Here is a 21,489-nt window from a genome sequence, read left to right as displayed (position 1 = left end):
CCCAATCTAAAAGAGAAAAAAAAAAAAGCCTTGGCTATGGGGGCGGAGTTTAGGCGGGGGTGGAACTTAGGCAGGGGCGGGGTTTAGGGTGGGGTGGGACCTAGGCAGGTAGGGGGGAGACGTTCAAGCATGGGGCGGGGCCTCTGCTTAGGACCTGCGCAGAGGGGAGAGGCAGCACGTGGAAAGGGGGCCCTCTGGAATGTGGAGTTCCGGAGTTTGGGGGTAGGGCCCTGAGTGAGGGTGTGTGGGTGGGGTTTAGGCCCAGCGCGTTGGACAGGGTCTCTGAGTGTAGAGGCAGGGCCCTGGGTGGGTTGTAGGGCCAGGGCTCAGGCTTTGCACGGCAGGAGGGAGGCTCCAAGGGCAGAGGATTAGGCCCAGGAGCCCAACAGGGCTCCAACTGACCACGTTCCCTTCCGTTCCTTCGCGCCCCTACCCCACCATCCCCCCCAGGGTCTCCCCCGTCGCCGCTGGACCCCTAACCATGGGTGGGTCCCGCTGGGTGTAGGAACTCCTCCCCTCCCTCAGCCACCCCTCAGGGGTGCTGGTCCTGGAGGTTCGGCCTTTTTCTCCCCCTTTCCTCTCTCCCACTCCCTCAGGACCCACGTGGCTGGAGGGGTCCTCGGTGGGCAGAGGATCAGGCCCAGAATCTCAGCAGGTTCCTGGGGGCCTAAGTGGGTAGGGGAAACCTGGCCATGCTCTCTTTTGATCCTCTGCCCTCCCAATGGTTCCCCAATTTCCCTCTTTGGGCATGGGATCCCTTCCCCTCCCCCAGCTGCCCCTCAGGGGCACCAGTCCCCTCCAGCCTCCACTTCTCCTCCCCCTTCACTCCCCCCATGCCCCACGTCCTACCCGGTCACTGTAGGTTCCTCCCATCCCCTTAGATGTCCGTGGTCGCCCACTGGTGCCCGGTAGGTGCCCTAGTTGTGAGGAGACGCGAATTCCGCGTCCTCCTAGTACACCATCTTGACTCTGCCCTCTCTGTAATATATTTTTAAACGATCTGTGATTTGTTTTAAAAGTTACAATGGATCACCTTTTCCCTCTCCTCTGAATCTTGGAATTTATGTGAGCCCCAAGTTACAACCTAGAGATGATGATCCAATAGCGGCTGCACCCAAATTCGCCCCAGCGGTCAGTCTTCCTTGAACAGGAACTGTTTTGAGGGGCTTCAATTTCTAAGTTCTAGAAAGGGATGACAGTAAGTTTGATCTCACCAAGTTCAAGAGTTTGGTTACCTAGATTGCAGCGTTGGGAGGGATCCTGGGTTTATGGGAAAGGATGCCGCAGTGATTAATAATGTCCATCATGGCCATGGGCATGGCGAGCGGCCAGCCAATGGCTGGGGCCATCCTGAGACCACTTCCTAGACATCCTGCAATTTACATTTATATCACACTTCATGACTTGCAAGGAGCTTCCACATCCTTAGCATCATGTCATTCTCACCACAAGCCTATGAGTTAGGTCTTTATAGATGGGAAAACTGAGGTTGTGTCCTATGTCTGAGGGGCCACAGCCAACTGACATCACCTCCACTGTTGCCTCCAAGCCCTCAGCAGCCTCCTGAAACCACTGGGGGTTCCACTGGCTCCCCTTCTTCCAGAAACAGGAAACCAAGTCATTACCCACCCACCAGGCCTTTAGTTACCTGCTTAACATAGTTTCCTCTATGACTTGCATACCCCTCTGTCTCCTAATCCAGAGAACACAGCAGCAGTGTACAACTGCTGCTAACAGCCTCACACACCCCACCTAACACACCCTCAAAAATCCCCTCTTCCCTGGAGCAGCCTCTGCATTTGCCTTAACACATTCCAGAATCATGACTTGCTCACACCTACTCCCTGGCCCAACCAAAAGTCTCCTGGGAACCTCTCCACTGCCCCGAAAAGCCCTCATTCCCCTGCTAGAGAGGGCTCCCAGGGGTTCATTGCCCAAGATAACTCAGCTCCCAGTGTGGAGAAATAAAAGCTGACTGGTCGGCTGTTGTATCTCTTTATACCACAGGAAGGAAGTGAACTTCTAGGTCAGGCGGTTCTGGACTCTCCAGTGTGCCTCCATGCAACCACACAGCGCACAGGTAAAGCTCACCTGGGGGACCCACTCCCATGGGCAGGACCAGACGGAGCACAGGTAAGATTGGCCATAAGCAAGTCCTGGCCAATCAGCTGTGACCTGCCATCCCAGGTGTTGTGACTCAGGTTGGAACGCCCTCTTCATGCAGACATAATGAGCCGTCCTGGTTGGAGCCTTCCTTTCATGTTCATCCACGCCAGGCACTCTGCAAGGCCCACCTACCTCTTCTGGCTGCCTTCTGGGTGCCCTTCACCCCACCCTGGCCTGATTTCCCCATCCACCCCCACCTTCTCTTTGCTTCTTTTCCCTCCCAGGGTCACAGCCTCTAAGCCTCTTGGAACATGGGCTCCAAGGAGGGCACCCTAAGAGGGCAGACTCCAGCCCCACAGAGCTGGACCTGGGGCCCTGGCCAGGAAGCTGGAAGGCACATAGCCCCTCTGTCCGTTCACTTCCACAAGGCTCCATTCTGGGTTCCCCTTCTTGTCCTGGGCCTCCAGGACAGTCACCTGCTGGCCTGCCTGCAGACTCACTTCATGGCTGCTTCTGGCCACAAAGGGGTACACTGCCACCACCTGAAACACACGGGGAGCGACACAGAAATGGTCAGGGTGGGAGGACAGACAAACCTGACCTAGAGAAGCTGTTTATCCTCTTCCCTCCCACCCGACTCAGTCCCCATCGCCGAGCAGTCATTGCCTCCCAAATACATCCTTTGTCCAAAGCCATCAGCTACTTCCGCTACGCCCACTAATAGCTACTATGTGGCAGGCTCTTTGTCTGGTTTTGATTTTCACAATTCTCTAATTCTGTTTGCCCCATTTTTCAGATAAGGAAATTGAGACTCAGAGAAGTCAAGGAACTTATTCAAAATCACAGAGGAGTGAAGCTGGCCTGTCTGACCTCAGAATGGGTGCTCTCAGTCCACTGCTGCCATCTCACCGAGCAGGGGATGCAGCATCCCTTCCCCACAACCCTCCTCAGATCAAAGGCTGTCATCTGCCCAGGCCAGTTTCCCAGCTTGGAGCAGAGACAGGAAGGAGGTTAGGTGACTTTGTTGAAAGGCAAAAAAAAAAAATTGGAGGAGAGGGCATTTGTTAGGCTGATATTTCACCTCCCTGGGCCTCATTCTCATCATCTGTGAAATGGAAGTAATGATATCCTTCCCTCCAGGTAATTGTGGGAATTTAATGAATGGATGCCTGTGCCTGGTACATAGTAAGGGCTCAACAAATGCAGGCTGCTTTCGCTATTTTTACCATGACTTTTATTACTGTGTGCCAAGGCTCAGGAACAATCAGGGGCAAGGGGGAACTGGGATGACCCCACGTGAGTCCCATTGAGCAGCCCCACGACCAAAGACGAAGCGGCTGCTGTGTCTGGGCAGATGGACAGCTGAGCTCACCACATGAGCCCCTGGGCGGGTGTTCCGGGACACTACTCACACTGGCGGCCACTGGGATTGAGTTGGGTGGCGAGGCTCTCTGGTGGGATCCCTGTGGGTTCTTTGCTGATGGGTGGGTATGTCCAACAGGAGGCAGCCCTGGTGTACCACTTCTAGCTAAGGCTCCCGGCACTGGCCTGAGAGCCCTCCCAGCATGTGCCACAGCTGTACATCACAGCTTCCGCAGGCTTCTATGCAGCCCTCCTGCAGCCCACTCCAGGCTCCCTCAGCCACCCTGGCCTGCGGCATCCCCTGGCTCTTCACTGCAAGCCTCTGGGCTCCCACCCCTCAGCCTGGGTCCTTTCTGTTGTTCATCCATCACCTGTGAAGCTCCTCCTTTATAACTGTGAGTGCAGCCTCCATTTACTGAGGCTCACATATGCCAGCCAGCTAACTACCTCAATCAGCCCTCACAGCGACCCCACTAAGCTTCTGCCCTGAAAAGCCTTCCCAACACTTTTTGTTTTGAGATATAATTCACATGCATACATTCACCCTTTCAAAGTGTACAATAAAGTAGTTTTTAACATGTTCACAAGGTTATGCCACCATCACCATTATCTAATTCCAGAACATCTTCATCATCTCAGAAAGAGACCCTAGACCACTTAGCAGTCACTTCCCATTCCCCCTGCCCCCAGCCTCTGCCAACCACTGATCTACTTTCTGTCTCTATGCAATTGTCTATCCAGGACATTTCGTATAGAGAATCATACATTACATGGCCTTCTCTATCGAGCTACATGTGGTAGCATGTGTCGGCACTTCATTCTTTCTTGTGGCTAAATAATATTTGATTGTGTGGATGTGCCACATTTTGTTTATTCCTTCATCAGTTGATGGACATGGGTTGTTTCCACTTTGGGGCTGTTATGAATAACGCTGCAACGAACATGCATGTACAAGTTTCCCATGGCTTTTTTTTTTTTTTTCCGGTACGCGGGCCTCTCCCTGTTGTGGCCTCTCCCGTTGCGGAGCACAGGCTCCGGAGCGCAGGCTCAGCGGCCATGGCTCACGGGCCTAGCTGCTCCGTGGCATGTGGGCACGAACCCGTGTCCCCTGCATCGGCAGGCGGACTCTCAACCACTGCGCCACCAGGGAAGCCCTCCTCCCATGGCTTTTAAAGGAAAGCCAACACCCTCACCAAGGCCACAGGCCCGGCTGGCTAGCCCCACCCACCTCTCCAGCCCACCGCTCTCACCGTCCCAGCCCCACTGGCTCCACTCAGTTCCTCACTCACCCTGTCCTCCCCGGCGCTGGGCCTTTGCATTCGCTGGGCATGCTTTCTGGGAAGCTCTTCCCATCCACAACCCTTTATCCAATTACTTCCTAACCACCCTTCAAATCTGAGCAAAAGCGTGATTCTTCTCAGAAAGACCTTCCCTGAACCTCTCCCACACCTAAGGCTCTGGCACTTAGCACTAATAGAACTGTGATTATTTATATGATTATTTTATTAATTGCTGTTTTCCCCACCTCCCAGATTATAAATTTGAGGAAGGCAAGGGCCAAGGTTGACTTCTGCTCATCACTGCATCTCTTATTTAGCACAGTGCCTGGTGAATACTGAATAAATGAACAAATGCATGAACAAACGAATGAACGAAATAATCCCACGTGCTCTGCTAATGGGGAGCGAGGGACTAACTCCCTGCTCTTGATGTGGCAAGGACAAGAGGCTCCTTTCTCCAGGTCCCACCCTGGCCAGGACACTGGTGTGGCCACTGACCGAGGCCCTGGCCTCACAGGGTGGTAGTCCCTCTGGACAGGAGGAAAATCAAAGCCCCACTCCAGATGGCCATGGGGATGTGAACCCACCCGCCCTCTTCCAGGCTCACCTGGGTCACTGCTGGGACAGAAGGGACAGAGGCCAAGGTGGGCTCTGGTGTCTGACGTTGGGAGTCCCTGTGAGGCCTCGCCTGCCCTCTGAGCTCCTCCTCACGGGGGACCACGTGGTACAGCTCCAGTTTCCCAGCTGGCACGTACCCTCGATGTCCTGCAGGACACACAGAACGTTATCTGGCTGTGGATCACACTGCCCATCCCTTTCAGAGGTAGAGGAAGTCACCACCATTCACAGATGTGAATATCTCCAATACAGCTTCTTCACACTAAAATGGACCTCAAAAGGTTATCACGGAACCTCACAAACTGCCCCCCACCCCGCACTCACTCTTTCTAGCTTCTGCTTGTTCATCCCAGTGACAGCGAGCTCATTCCCCACGGAGGCAGCCCACTCCATTTGGAACAGCTCTGGCAGAGATAAAAAGTTCTTCCTCGGGAAAAAAAAAAACAGTTCTTCCTCGGACTGGTATGAAGACTATTTTCCTGGTGCTGGCACCACTGGTCTCCTTTCCAAGCAAGGCCACTTCCTCACCGCAGGACTGCCTTTCCCAGGAGGCAGAAATTCCCTTTCTCTTCTCCAAGTGCCCCCAATTCTTTCTCGTGTAACAGCTACTCCAGTGGTGCTCTGGTCGCTGTCACTGTGAATGGCCATCACCTCCTGAGAGCTTGCTTGGTGCCAGAACCAGCATCTGATCACCTAGTCTTTCCATCAACTCTTGAGGTCCATATTGTTATCTCCATTGTATGGCTGAGCCAACCGAGCTCAGAGAGGCTCCATAACTCCTCCGGGGTCATGCAGTTAGTACAGTGCAGAGTTGGGGCCCAAACCCGGTCCTCTTGACCCCAAGGACCTTGTTTTAATCCCCATTCAGCTGTTTTTCAACTTGAGTTAGGATTTTACCCTTTCATGATTCTTGCCAGATTTGTACCACCTTAATTTTTTTTAATAAACTCACTTTTTAAAACTTAGTGTTGTACTATATAATAATGAATAAAATCATGGGTTTCTGTACTAGTTATATTTTTTCTAATACACATTAAAATACTGAATTAAAATAAAATGTCTGAAGGGGGAAAAACTGTCGGCAGATCCCCTCCCAATAATCCTGTGTAACCCTCATCTTGTGGGTCACATGCCCCTCTGTGGAAGACACTCTGGTGGGCCTTCTCCTCCTGGGTTCATGGTGCTCCTTGCCTCCTGCCCTGCTCCCTCCCGGGGCCCCTACATCTGAGCAGCACACCAGGGTCATGACCAGCGCAGAGGGAACAGGATAACACCTCCCTTGTTCTGGATGTCAGACTTCTGTCTACACAGTCAGGATCTAAACGTCACTTCTCTGCGTATCTCCATCCCTTCTCCATTCCTTCAAAGTGATGCTGAGTTCTCGCCACACAACTCTGTCTACACAAATGATCTGTGAGGTCCCCAAGGCAGATCTTTGTCTTCCTTACACAGCACCCAGCACACAGTAGGTGCTTGATAATGGATATTGTAATGTAAGAGTGAATTTCTCTTTTTGGCATATCATGCACCACACTAAGCCAGCTGTACCCCATGCCCTCCATGTTCACCTATGTTCATTCCCATCCTGGATTTGGACCCCTGCCCACAAGAGTGCCTATGTCTCCCCACTGGCTCCTGTTGGACAGTTTTCCCAAAGGGCGGGGAAGTGCCCATGAAGTCCCACATACCTCCAGTGTCCACCAGCCATCGGCTGCTGTTGCCTTTGGTGTCCTTGTCCTGAAGGAGGGCTACGACGTGGCCCCGAGGCAAAGTCAGGTCCAGAGTCCCAGACCCGCTGATGTTGCTTGTCACCTGGTACAGCTTTCCTGGGCCATACCTACTCAGGAGAGCCTGCACCTGGTGTTCAGCCCCTGGAAGGAGTGGCTGGGAGAGAAAGGACAGAGACAGGCACAGGTGTTGGAGCTGGAGTGTTAAAGCTGGCGCCAATGTTGGCCCACGTTCTGACAGCTAGGAGTCCTGGGCCAAGCCCACCTCTGCTGCCCATCGGTCCATCCCAGTCGGGGCAACCGTCTCCTCACTAATAGATGGCTGGATCAGATGAGAAACACATGCTCTTAGTATCCAAAGGCATTTCAGAAGAAACTTCTAACTTAACTTCTAAAATCCTTCTCTGGTCTAAATTTCTTGGGTTTTCTAAACTCCGAAGGCAGTTTCTGAGTCTCTCCATTACAGAACTCCAGGACTGGGGCCTCAATTCTGCCCATAGCATCAAGCTAAGCTGTCCCACAGGAAAATGCCTTACACATGTCTTTTAACCCCAATGAGCAAAACTATGAGCTTCATGTGGGCACCAGGCCTTACTCGCCTGGCATCTTAAACAGCTAGCACAGGGCCAGCATATGTAGACACATGTGTGAACAAAGAAAATGTGGTTTTTTATTCCATGCATTTTGAGTCCACAAGTATTTATTGAGCCCCCTACCATGTACAAGGCATGGTAAGCCTTGTGAATGGCATAGCAGAAACAGTTTTTCCCCGATGGAAATTGCCATCTAGTTGAAGAGAATGATTCAGTGCATTTTCAGAGCATCTAAAAATCTCCTGGCACTGCCTTTGTTTTTTCATTCACTGTTTCCAGCAAAAGTATCAACAAGAAGGGACTCAGGCGATTGTCCCCTTTTTGTAAAACAAAGAAGAAATTTAAAATGTTGGATATAGATTTATTATATATTCTCTCTCGCTAGATATATATGGATAGATATATATTCATCATAGTCTATATGATTATTTCCAGGTGGAGAGGTGCTGGGTGTAGGCAGGTAGGCAGAGGTGCCCTTCAGGGACATTTGGGCATGGACTCTGCCATTACCCCTACCTCCAATAGGTTCCTGAATCAGGATCAAGAACCAGGAGAACTCCAGGTTTCTAAACAGGCCCTCAAATGGAAGTGTAGAGACAGGGTAGCTCTTTTTCAGAATGGTGGTGTTAACAGGAGTATGGAGTAGCAAACGTTTGCCTTCTTTCTCAAGTCTCTGCCCCTACCTGTGCAGAGAACAGCAGTGCTCCCTGGAGGGACCGGGAGGCCTGTAAAGATCTCACTGGGACTCTCCTGTCCTGGGTGGCCACCTCACTCCTCTGGGTTCTGTACGCATAGCCAAATAAGTCAAGAATTTATAGGAGGGTGTGTGCATGTTGCAGGGGTGGGTGAGAGAAGGCGGGGAGGGTGGGGCTGGGGGGGGTCTCCTCTCTTCCTACCAACACACTAGGACTATGATGTTCCCATTTATTTTTTCTGTATCTTCTTTTTTTTTTTTCTGCAATCAGCATGGATTGCTTTTCCAATAAGAAAAATGTTATTTTGTCTTAAGTAGAAAAAGATAGAAGTTTCCATTACTCATCTGAGTGGCTGCTCTCTTCTTGATTTTCTGCACCCTTCCTCTCCCCAAGCTGCAGAGCCCATGCGGCAGCCCTGATGAGTCCTCTGCTGGGGCATCTCAGGGTGGGCGAGGAAGCGGGGATAGCTGTGGCCCCAGGAGGAGTCAGCCCCACTTGAAGTGCACATACACCTCTGATGGTCTTTGATGTCCTCTGTGCTCTGGCCAGGTGCAAAGGCCGCCTGTATCTGTCCAGCTCTGCTGGGCTCCTTTACTGCCCCCCTGTGTCTCTGGGGCCCCTTCTCCCTTCTGGGGAATCTTGGAGCTGTCTCCTGACCCTTCACTTCACATCTCACATGTGACTAAATACAATTTGTTTTCTCAAACCAGGTTTCATGATGCTCTGGGAGCCCGTGCTCCCTTCAGCTACTTCAGTTACTTTTCAAATATACTAAAAGTAACTACACAATATTTTATATATTCTTGAAGAATTCTTCAAGTGGACTGCAAGATACCCTTTTGTTATATTTTAGAGAAAAATGCTTTACCAAAAGAAAGACTTTGGCTGGCCAAAGTTTTGTAAACCACAATGCAGCTGAGATACTGTCCTTTGCAATTAAAAATTCCACAGCAAAAAGAAATTTTAAATGACCTCTTATTCAAAATTTTTAATTCATCTTGAATGCTAGTATTTGAAGCAGGTTCCATGAGAAGGTGGTGAGGAAACGGTAAATTTTGAGAAAAATTTGAAGCTCCAAGTTTCAGGCTGTAAATGCCACTTAGCCATTATGATGTCTAATTTCACCTAAGAGTAAAATGTTTGCGTTTTCCTCTTCCTGACCTGCTCTTATGCTTACTGGCCATGAACAGTGTGTGTGTGTGTGTGTGTGTGTGTGTGTGTGTGTGTGTGTGCATGCTCACTGGCCATGAAGAGCGTGTGTGTGTGTGTGTGTGTGTGTGTGTGTGTACGCGCTCTTATGCTTACTGGCCATGAGGAGCGTATGTGTGTGCACTGTGTGTGTGTGCACACGTGCGCTCTTATGCTTACTGGTCATGAAGAGCATGTGTGTGTGCGTGTGTGTGTGTGTGCGCGCGCACACGCGTGCTCTTATGCTTACTGGCCATGAAGAGCTCGCGCGCGTGCGTGTGTGTGTGTGTGCACTCTTATGCTTACTGCCCATGAAGAGCGTGTGTGTGTGTGTGTGTGTGTGTGTGTGTGTGTATGAGATTCCCACCCGACCCCCACCCCCAGCTCACAGAGAAAGGAGAGGGGGAGGAACACTGGGACAAGAAAAGGGAAAGGAAATAGGGGATTGACCTCACTCCACTGGCAGGTGAAGGACTGGATAGTCTTTGCAGGGGAAGGAGGGACACTTACTTGTGTGGTGGGAGGTGGCAGCACTTTCTCGAAGTTCTCTTGAAAGGAGTGAAGCTGATGACTGGTCTGGCCCAGTGCATCCTCCACCAGCTTCCTGAAGGCTGGATCAGAGAGGTGGTGGTGGGGAAGCTAGGTGGGGACAGACACTGTCATCAGAGCCCTCCTTGGGAGAGAGGGGACAGGGAGACCCTGACATCCACACCCCAGCCCTAGATGTGTTAGGATGGCCCTTTATGTCTTGGTCAGCTGTTGTTTTGGCCTGGCTACTGCCCCACCTTCCTTTAAGGAAGCGTCCTTCTCTGGGGGTCCAGCGGTATTGCCCCTCCTGGTGCCTGACCACAGGACTGGCCATCATGGCATCCCTTTTCCTAAGCACTGTGATCGGTCAGGGAGTAGATAGTGGAGCAGAGCAAGGCCAATTGGAAACCACCCATCAGATTTTTTTAAAATTTTTTAATTTATTTTTTACTTTTTCATTTTCATTTTATTTTTTACAGTAGGTCCTTGTTGGTTATCTATTTTTAAATATAGCAGTGTGTACATGTCAATCCCTAACTCCCACTCCCATCAGATTTAGTACATGAAGGCTGAGAATGAGAGGGTGACTCTTAGATTCTGAGATGTAAATGTAAACGCTTAGAGCTGTTGGGAGCCACTCTCTCCAACGTTGCAGAAAAGGCCTGCTTGACAATAAAACCAACCCAGAGAGGGAAACAGCCAGGAGACGGGAGTGAAAGTCAGAGCTTCGACAACACTGACTGCAGCTAGGCAACACTGACTGCAGCTGGGCCCGAGGCTTGATCCCCTCCTTGGCCTCCCAGTTATACAGGTCTTTATGCCTGAGCTGGTTTGGAACCCGAGGAGCTCCGTATGATGGTGCATCCCGGGACCTTGGCCCTGTTGGTCATCTCCTGCATTCTCATCAGACAGCCTAGGAGTGACCAGGGCCCCACAGCTAACAGAGACATGTCCTCTCTGCTGGTCACCAAAATCACCATGCTTCATTCTAGCTCAGAGCCTTTCCCCTACCCCCAGGATGAAGACAGATTGAGGTTCTACCATGTGGGCCTTTCCCAGGCTCCACAGGACTGTCCAGGTGAATGGGCCATGCGACACACACAGGAAGCTGGCATCAATCATTGACAGGCCCTAAGATTCTGTATTACAGGATCAATCAAGAAATGTCCTCTTTCTGGGACTTCCCCAGCAGTCCAGAGTTTAAGACTCAGTGCTCCCAATGCAGGGGGCACGGGTTCGATCCCTGGTCGGGGAACTAAGACCCCGCATGCTACACGGCGCAGCCCCACCCCATCCCCCAAAAGAAAGAAAAAAGAAAAAAAGAAATGCCCTCTTTCTGCTCTTATGAAGTTGACTTCCCCTGGACAGAAAACTAGAGGGTGAGAGAAGAATGAAAAGATCATCTAATCAAATTTACCCTCTGCCTTCAGGAAAGAGCAATGCTTCTTTTTGCAGATGGTTCAGGCTTAATTCAAAAAGAGTGTCTGAGACAGAACTCTGTACTAAATGCTGTGAGGGCCAAAAAGAAGAAAAGCTCAATGAGGGGAACCGGCTTCATCCATCAGGCCAGCAGGAGGCAGGCTCTGATAAGTGCTTAGCAGAAGCACATCCTAAGGGCTGCTGGGGTACAGAGGATGGGAAGGTGGGTTCTCCCACCTGGAGGAGGGGGATTCTGAGAGCTTCATGGAGAGATTCATTCATTTGTCACATATTTGGGCAGGCCCCACCATAGGCCAGGCACTGCGAAAGGCATGGGGGCAACAGGGAGGGACATTCCAGGCTGAAGAAGTCTGTGCAAAGGGACCGTGGTCACACTCAGAAGTGGTGCACTGGAAGTGGAGGCTGCAGATACAGAGGGGGACTATGGGCTGTAAAGGTAGTGATGGGGGTGGGTGGCAAATTTTAGAGGAATTTTTATGCAACAGATTGGATGGGGAAAGCTGAGCTGGGGCACATGAAGCACAGGAGACAGCATGCGGTATGAGCAGTACCGAAATTTCTCCAGAGCTTAGATCCACAGGCCATTAAGCTCTGATGTTGATATCAGAGAGAGATTTCTTTCCTATACCAACCCAATCTTCAAAATTCTAAAATCAAAGTTTGCACTTGGAGATTTGTCTAAACCTCTTTGTGACCTATTTATGCTTTCAGCAGACAGCTCCTTTTACAGGCTGTCAGGCGCTATGGTTCAGAGCCCAGGCTCTGAAGTTGAACTGCCAGGATTCAAACTGAGCTATTAGCTGTGTGCCTTTGGGCAAGCTGCTTAACCTCTGTGCCCTGGCTTCCTTTTGAAACGAGAATAATAATAATATCTATTCTGTAGGGTTATTGTGAGGATTAAGTGAAACAATATATGGAAAGTGTTCCAAACAGATGTACCATAAGGGCTCACAAGGAGGCAGCTGCTAGAAGTAGTAACAGTGGCAGGAGCACAGCTTGAGACATTTACTCCTGACTGTGTAGAAAGGACCCTGTCTTCTCTGTTACCTACTTCTTTTTGTTTTGTTTTGTTTTGGCTGCATTTGGTCTCCGTTGCTGTGCACAGGCTTTCTCTAGTTGAGACGAGCGGGGGCTACTCTTCGCTGCAGTGTGCAGGCTTCTCATTGTGGTGGCTTCTCTTGTTGTGGAGCACGGGCTCCAAGCGCACAGGCTTCAGTAGTTGTGGCACGTGGGCTCAGCAGTTGTGGCTCACAGGCTCTAGAGCGCAGGCTCAGTAGTTGTGGCACACGGGCTTAGTTGCTCTGCAGCATGTGGTATCCTCCCGGACCAGGGCTTGAACCCGTGTCCCCTGCATTAGCAGGCAGATTCTTAACGACTGCACCATCAGGGAAGTCCCATCTGTTACCTACTTCTAATACACTCCAGGGAGTGGCCCCAAGGCCTGTATTTTCCCAGCAGAGTCTCCTGTGCTTCTGAGTCCCAGAGCCTGGAGAGTGGCCTGGAGTCCCAGTTCCACTCTTGCTTTCATGATCTGACTCTATTAATGGAGGGAGAACAGGCATAAGAGAGATCCAGAAGGTCCCCACAACCTCCTCCTAAGCACCTGTTGGAAGGCCCAGACCAGCCCCTGCAAACAGCTGGCTGAAGGGGCTGGCTATACCCCAGGCACACCCCAGTCCCAGAGGCCTTACCTGGGCCAAACTGCCCTCTGCTCTCTGCAGCACTTGCTTTGCAAGGTCCCTCTGGAGGGTCACAAATGTGCACAGGATCTGGCCCAGCCACCGCACGGCCAGCTGCTTAAACTGTGGGAGCTCAGCCACTAGCAGGGAGTTGAGTGCCTCGTACATGTGCCGGGCCGCCTCTTCCTCATAGGTCATGCTGCCCACCTCCAACAGCTTCTCTTCCACCCTCTCAAAGTCCAGTAGTTTGTCCAGACGCTTCTTGATCAGATTCTGAGGGCCGGCCAAGGCTTTGGCCAGGCTGCACAATGGCTGCCACACCAGGGCTTCCAGCCGCTGCTTCTGTGGGGAGAGGTGAACTTGGGAGTTGAGGAAGGAGGTGGCAGAGGGCGGGGCACAGGGAGAAGGGGCTTTGGATGTGGCAGGACTGGGCTCCAGTCCCACCCTCACTGACCAGCTGTGACCTCTAGCACGACATCCAACCTTTCTGGGCCTCAATGTGCCCATCTGAAAAATAGGGACAATGTATGTAACAAGCAGAGTGCCTAGCACAGAATAAGTATTCAATATATATGTCATTTCTTAATACGGTTACTGTGCACAGATGCTGAAAAATTTTGTATGGAATGGTGGTCAAAAGCATAGTTCTTGGGGCACAGATCCTTGCCATTGACCATCTGAATAACCTGGGAGGTCACCCTCTCTGAGCCTCAAGCTCTCATCTGCAGAATGGAGCTATTAATAGTATCTACCCTGTAAGCTGTGTTGTGAGGACTAAATGAGGGAAAGAATGTAGAGTTTAGCACAGTGCTTGGCAGATAACAAGGGTCAGTAAACACTAGCTGGGGCTATTTTCATCAGGAAAATGCACTAATAATAATCTCTGCCCTGCTGACTACCCAGGACTGTTATGGATGTGACAGTCGTGGAAAAGGCCTGGCTTCTAAATATTATTCTTATAGGCTCTGCCACCTGCCTAAAAAAAGAAAGGAGAAGTTCCGCTCACAAACTCAGGGAAGGTCTGGAGCTGCAGGTCTCTTGCCAGGTAACAGTACTGCACCACAGGCCCCCCAGGGATGTCCAGATCGTATTCCTGGGGCCGGAAGCGGAGGAAAGCCTAGATGGGATCAAATGAGAGAGCCAATTATGTCCCGTCGTCACCATCTCACACCTGAATCCCCCTCCACCACAGACCGGAAGAAGTGCCCAGGCTGTCTGCACACCCTCCCTGTGTCTGCACACAGCCTATTCTATCCTTGCACAACTTAGGTGATTAGAAAGTTCCTCCTTAGACTGAGCCAACATCTTTCTCCCTATTCAGTGCTGCCTCAACTTCACACATTTACATATCTCCTTTGTGATTTTTCTTGCCATGTCCATGTTCCTCGAGTTCTATTAATATTTTTCCTTAAACGAAATTGGGTCATTTGTAGAGACGTGGATGGATCCAGAGACTGTCATACAGAGTGAAGTAAGTCAGAAAGAGAAAAACAAATATCGTATATTAACATATATGTGGAACCTAGAAAAATGGTACAGATGAACCAGTTTGCAGGGCAGAAACAGAGACACAGATGTAGAGAACAAACGTATGGACACCAAGGGGGGAAAGTGGTGGGGGTGGTGGTGTGATGAATTGGGAGATTGGGATTGACATGTATACGCTAATATGTATAAAATAGATAACTAATAAGAACCTGCTGTATAAAAAAATAAAATAAAATTCAAAAAAAATAGTTTTCCTTAAATCAACCTAGCATCCCTATTTAAATCAATGCATTAAAAAAAACCACCTTATGGGGAATTACCTGGTGGTTCAGTGATTAGGACTTCATGCTTTCACTGCCAAGGGCCTGGGTTCAATCCCTGGTCGGGAAACTAAGATCCTGCAAGCCGCATGGCACGGCCAAAAAAAAAAAACCACCTTATGATACTCCCATAAAGGGAAAGCCAGTAATAATTGCCATAAATAAGCATGTAAGAATAACTGCTATAAAAACAATGCTATTAAGTTCTGTCTGGGCGTGATGGCCTGATGAAGGTTTCCAGCCGGAGACTTGTTCTGCCTGTTTATTTAAGACATGTCAGAAAAAGAGGCTTTTCCTGGACTCTGAGGATTAAAAGAGAGAGTCATTTTCTCACTGTGGGATTCCATGTCAACACTGTATCCGTCGTGTAAGTCCTGCATTTACGGAAATACAGCCTTAAAGCTTCCAAATATCTGTTCTACTCTGCAAAGCCAGATGTGTCTCTCATGGGCCTCTGGTTTCTCTCTTTCAGGGCCCCTCCATTCTTTCTCTGAGGGCCTTCCTCTTCTGCCTCACTGTGCTGTCCAGATCTTTCCTCTGGGGGGCCCAAGATGGAGCAGGAACAAGCAGGGAACGTGCCCCACAGTGAGGAACGTAGAACTACAACCTCCCTCCTTCTACATACTTTCAATAATGCCACCCCAAATCCTATTATCCAAAGAGTCTGTTATCGTCTGACTGAGCTGGTTTGTGCAAATGGACGTGATTGAGAACAAAACCATGCAAAAGGGGCAGAGTGGATGGAATGAGTCAGCATCCATGACAAGAATGAAGGGGGAATTTTGGTGAAAGGAAAGTGATGTGCTGGATGGGAATGCAAACTAGTGTCCCTGTGGGCTGAATGTGGTTTGCAGAAATATATTTTCTTGGGCCCACATAACATTTAAATTCTTAGTTAATTAGCTGCTCACATGAACACATGGTGAGATTTCACCTAAAGGTCTGAATTTCCAGTTTTCTTCTTCCTTAAAATCAGAAGAACTGGCAGCACTGGGTCCACATTCCCGCACAGTAACAACTCCTGTGAGCCAAGGAATACCTCACCCCTTTCATTTTATCCATTCATGCATTTATTTGGTCATTCACACTCCAACTATTACTACATACTGAACTCTACCAAAAAAGTCTCATAAATAGACAATAGGCCTTATACACCTGCACACTTCAGTCAACAATATTACCTGCCTGGTCCCTTTGAGCACCTGTGTTTGTCACCCCTGCTCTCCCTCCAGAGGGCTCTGATTCCAGTGAATTCTGACCCTACCCAGTGAGAACACGGCCCCACTGAGAACTCAATGAACTCAGAAGGTGCCCCAGTCAGATGACCTGTGGGCTGAGGAGTGCTTGTGAACGGCCCCTCTTCTGGCCTCCAGCCAGCAACTGTATGCCCTCTTCCATTTGGTTCCTGAAGTTGGTGTCTTTGTCAGCTTGTTCAATGGGCCCTGCATGACTCCTGCCCAGGGATCCCAGCCCCGCCCCACCCTACCCACTATTAACCACAGGATCCTCACCTCCAAATTATCCAGGTACGCAGCCACATTGTTCTTCAGCTCAGTCACACACAGCGACACCCAGTGGAAACTCTCTTCTAAGTCATCAAATTCCTTGTCTTCTGTCTGAGAGTAAAGTTATGCTTATGAGGGCCGAGAACATCCACATGGGGCCAGTGTACACCCATTTCCCAAGTCCTTACCAGGGACCACCTTTCCACAGACCCACCCCTCAGAGCCAGTTCCTCCAGCCCCAAAACTGAGTGGGACAGTTAGAGGCAGTAAGTACAGCTTGGTGGTTCTGTATTCAGACAATGGAATCAGACACAAGAGCCCGTGAGTCCTGGTTCACTTGCTTCCTGGTTGTGTGAACTTAGACAAGTGTTTTACTCTCTTTGAGCCTGTTTCCTCATCTGCAATATGGGAATAGTATGAACTTACTTCATTGAGTGGATCCATTAATGCCTGGTTCAGAGTAAGTACTCAATCCACCTGAGCTGCTACTAGTACCTATTCAAGGCTGGTTCCTTGCCAAGACCCAGACATCTCCTATCTGTATCAAGAGACCCCAGAGAAAGAGCAGCACAAAGATGCAGAGGAGAAAGCCCCACCCTGGCTCTCCAGAATCAAGTGGCAGCACCTACTCTGCCTCGTCCTGGCTACGCATGCTGGAAGTTCACTCCCTCAGCCTCAGTTTCCTCATCTCCGAAAGGAGTCTAAGACCCCGCACTGCACAGTCTTGCCCCTTGGGATGGCTGGGATACCACCCTTCCTCCTGTCCGTGCTCACCTTGGGTACGAGCCCCGCCTCCTGCTTCAGCAGCTGGCCCAGCCGGGTGGTCTTCTTGGAAAGGGTGTGCATATTGATGCGGGCCAGTCGCTCCCGGAGGCTCAGATGCTCCACCTTGGTGTACTTGGAGGCTGCACCAACAGAAGAGAAGGAGGGCACAGGAACCAGAGCTGACGCGGGAAAGCAAGAGCCCCTGACATACCTGGCAAGGCATCTCTTGGGCCCTCTTCTCAAATGTCAGAGTCACACCCATTAGAATGGTGAATCTCAGAGGAAAAGCGCAGGGCTCAGAGCCCTCACTCTGATGTGAGCACCCTGACTGAAGAGCTTCCTGCCTGCTTGACTTCTTAGGCCTCAGTTTCCTCATCTGTAAATGAGGCTAGCCACCTCACAGGATTGCTAGGAGATCACATCAGATGATAGGTCTGGAGCAAATGACTTAAGTTCTCATTTTACCCAACTGTGAAATGGGGCTAACATTGCCAACCTCAGGGCTATCATAAAGATCAAACAAGATAATGAGTGAAAAAAACATGTCACAGTTAGCCTTTCGTACACATTAGCTAAATTATCATTACTATATGGTCTGAGTTGTGCAACTGAGCTTTTCATCTACTTGGGACACTGCTTCACTTTCCAGACCTTTCTGTTTTAACAACTTCAGAGGCAGCAACCTCCCCACTTTCTCCTCTTACCCTCACCCCTGATAAATACACAGCTCTTTGCCTCCCCAGTATTCATTTCTGCTTAGTATAGCAGACATGTGGTTTAGATAAGATTGATTCCACTTTAGTTCAAGGGGTGGGTGCTGACTGTTATAAGCCAATTCACATAATCCCCCCATCCCCTGCCACAGTGATAGGTTCAAAGAAGGGCACATAACCCAGGCTGAAGCCAATCAGTTCATGGCATTCCCCTAACCATGGCAACTGGTTCAGGGTGAGCATATGACTCAAATGAGTCCTATCAGAATGAAACTCCAATTTAGTTTTTACAGCTAAGGGGAGAAAGGGCCCATCTTATCCTGGAGAATGTGGTGTGCAGATGTGAGTATTAGGACAGCAATAGCCCTTTACTATTATGAGGGAGGCCAGCCTGAAAAGGAAGGTGACACATAGTAAAGGCCAGAGACAAGAGAATTGCAGGGATATGATGCCAGCACCCTGATCAAACCCTACTTAAAGCCCACATTACTTCTGGACTTGTGGGTTACATGAGCTACTATATTCCCTTTACTGGTGAAGCCAGTTTGAGATGAGTTTTTTGTAACTAGAAGCATTCTCACTCATGTATCGCCTAAATGCCCCCAGTCCTTACCCACTTCTTTGCGCCTCTTGTACTCATTGATGTTGGTGACCACGTCCTGGAGGGCAGAGGTAGCCCTCTGAAGGACAGGGTAGGCACTGGCATCAGGGAGTGTGTTCTCCAGAATTTTCTGCAGCAGCAATGGGTATTTGGTAATCCTCTGCAAAGGAATTACCAGCAAGAAACTGAGGCCTGAGGATCCAGCTTGAGGCCTGAGGGAGAAGGCTGGTGTTAGGTAGGTCAAGTCCACCCTTGGGGGCACCAAGGGGCCTGGGCTCTAGTCCCAGCTCTGCCATTTAACTCACTGTGTGATCTCAGGCAAGTCGCCCTTCTTCTGTGGTCCTCAGTTTCCTCATCTGTAATCTGTGAGGTCTATATGTTAGATGGGTGCTTCTAGTTCTCACTTTACCCTTTTCTGGGCCTTGGTTCCCCATCTGTACTAAATTTAATGGTCAGTTCTCTGCCCTCAGCTTACTCAGTCTCTCAACAGCAGGCACAGCTGACCACTCCCTCTTTCTTGAAACACTTTCTTCTTTTGGCCCCAGAGACACTCTTCGTCCTGCTTCTCTCACTCCACAGGCCACTCTCTTGGCCTCCTCTGCTGGCTTCTCTCCAATGCTAGAGTGCCTGGGCCCTCCTCTCCTCCTTCTCTCTCCACTCACTCTCTTACTGACCTCATTTAGTCCTATGGCTTTAAACACATCCCAAACCCATATCTCCACTTCCTACTTCTGTCCAGAGCTCCAGACACACACGGTCAACTGCCTACTTGAAATCTCCACTTGGATATATCTCAAGCACAACTCCATCTGTTGGACATGCACAGAATATTTCATTTAATAAAATGGTTCTGCTGCTTTAAGAAAGAAGAGCTTTTAAAATCACAGGAACTTGGGAATTCCCTGGCAGTCCACTGCCGTGGGCCCACCCAGATTTGATCCCTGGTGGGGGAACTAAGATCCCGCAAGCTGTGCAGCATGGCCCAACCCCCCAAAAAAAGTTTTTTTAAATTTAAATTATAGGAACTTAATGTTTAGAGATGTATTTAAGGGTAGAAAGTCATAATTATCTGTAATTTCCTGTAAAGTATATAGCATAAAATTACATACAGCAAACAGCAGTCATTAATACTTGTTAATTTCAGGTGGTGGGTGTGTGAGTGTTCATTACATTATTCTATTTTTCTATAAGTTTGAAATTTTTCATTTAAAAAAGTAAAATATAAAACAAAACACAGGAACTGATAGTGTCAAGGTCCCTTCCAGATGCACCATTTGATGCATAGATGATTATTTCTAGTCCCCTTCCTGATGATGTCTGGAAGTTGCAGAAAGAGTGCCCAAGTCAACAGCATCTGGGACAAGGCTCCAACAGTCTTTCCTTGATCATGACCAGTAGCCCTCAGACCCACCTTCTGAGAAATCCACAAGGTTTTCAAACCACAGTGTCTAAGCATGCCTCCTCCAGGAAGACTCACAAATGTTTCTCATGACTATTATCTGGCCTCCTCTCCACGGTACCCTTGCCTCTTGCTCTTCTTCCTATGGAAAAATCTCTAGATCAAATGTCCAGGAAAGATCAGCCATGAGGCTAGGAACAGACAGAGCAGGTGGGGGGCCCCCCATTAGTTGCAGAGGGGTGGGATGCAGGGGTGGGATTACCTGTCAGGACATGCCTATGCTGACCATCTGCTCTCACCAAGGGTTGCCTAGTGCTTGGCTGACTGTGGGCAGGAGAGGTGGAAACAGTGGCCAGATATTTGCAAAACTCTGTCCTCTGGGCTTACTTTCCATGGGAAAGGGACAACTGTCACCTTACAAATCAGAGGTGACAGAGGGGAGGGGCGTCTTCAAAGAGATGATTACATCTCTTCTCCACAACCATCAAGGAGTAACTACAGAATTACAGCTGCCTCTTAATTTACAGCCTTTCTAAGGTAAGTTGAAGAAAACTCTTTATGCCGCCTTTCAGATAGGCAACAAAAATTGAAAGGCTCACCCAGAGTTGGGTGAGTATGGGGAAACCAGCCCTCTTACATTCTCTTGGTGGGAGTATCAGTTGGTGGGATCTTTTTATTTTATTTTATTTTTTAAATTTATTTATTTATTCATTTTTGGCTGCGTTGGGTCTTTGTTGCTGCACACGGGCTTTCTCTAGTTGCAGCGAGCGGGGGCTACTCTTCGATGTAGTGCACGGGCTTCTCATTGCGGTGGCTTCTCTTGTTGCGGAGCACAGGCTCTAGGCACGCAGGCTCTAGAGCGCAGGCTCAGTAGTTATGGCACACGGGCTTAGTTGCTCTGTGACATGTGGGACCTTCCCAGACCAGGGCTCGAACCTGTGTCCCCTGCATTGACAGGTGGATTCTTAACCACTGTGCCACCAGGGGAATCTCTGGTGGGATCTTTTTAGAGAGCAGTTTGGCAATTTGTGAAATGTACAAACCCTTTATTCCCTCAATCCTACTATAGAAATCTACCCAGAAATATCAACTCAAGGACTTCCCTGGTGGCACAGTGGTTAAGAATCCGCCTGCCAATGCAGGGGACACAGGTTTGAGCCCTGGTCTGGGAAGATCCCACATGTCACGGAGCAACTAAGCCCGTGCGCAACAACTGCTGAGCCTGTGCTCTAGAGCCTGCGAGCCACAACTACGGAGCCCTCACACCACAACTACTGAAGTCCGTGCACCTAGAGCCCGTGCTCCGCAACAAGAGAAGCCACCGCACTGAGTAGCCCATGCACCGCAAGGAAGAGCAGCCCCCACTTGCTGCAACTAGAGAAAGCCCACGTACAGCAACAAAGACCCAACACAGCCAAAAAAAAATATAAAAAAAAGAAATATCAACTCAAGTGAGCATGGATAAAGGTAGAAGTTATTCAG

At 49.7% G+C, this 21,489-nt stretch overlaps 1 protein-coding gene across 4 annotated transcripts in view; it reads right to left on the bottom strand.

The window, feature by feature from the left end:
• Positions 1 to 849: 849 nt before the first annotated feature.
• The window catches only part of ARHGEF37 (Rho guanine nucleotide exchange factor 37), a 74,738-nt gene continuing 54,098 nt past the window's right edge, over positions 850 to 21,489 (bottom strand). For 3 of the 4 annotated variants that reach the window (XM_079915725.1, XM_079915727.1, XM_079915728.1), the window contains exons 5-13: positions 18,621 to 18,820; positions 17,304 to 17,434; positions 16,536 to 16,640; positions 14,223 to 14,333; positions 13,229 to 13,558; positions 10,080 to 10,208; positions 7,055 to 7,250; positions 5,356 to 5,513; positions 850 to 2,648 (exon numbers count right to left, since the gene is read on the bottom strand). In XM_079915725.1, coding sequence (XP_079771851.1) covers positions 2,439 to 2,648; positions 5,356 to 5,513; positions 7,055 to 7,250; positions 10,080 to 10,208; positions 13,229 to 13,558; positions 14,223 to 14,333; positions 16,536 to 16,640; positions 17,304 to 17,434; positions 18,621 to 18,820 — 1,570 coding nt within the window. In that variant the 3' untranslated portion in view covers positions 850 to 2,438. The remainder of the gene's footprint in view (positions 2,649 to 5,355; positions 5,514 to 7,054; positions 7,251 to 10,079; positions 10,209 to 13,228; positions 13,559 to 14,222; positions 14,334 to 16,535; positions 16,641 to 17,303; positions 17,435 to 18,620; positions 18,821 to 21,489) is intronic. The other variant, XM_079915726.1, reaches the window with a different exon arrangement.

This window comes from Stenella coeruleoalba, assembly GCF_951394435.1.
Source record: "Stenella coeruleoalba genome assembly, chromosome: 3".
Lineage (NCBI taxonomy): Eukaryota > Metazoa > Chordata > Mammalia > Artiodactyla > Delphinidae > Stenella > Stenella coeruleoalba.
Note: the sequence above shows the minus strand (reverse complement) of the source record. Positions and strands in the feature narration are given on the sequence as shown.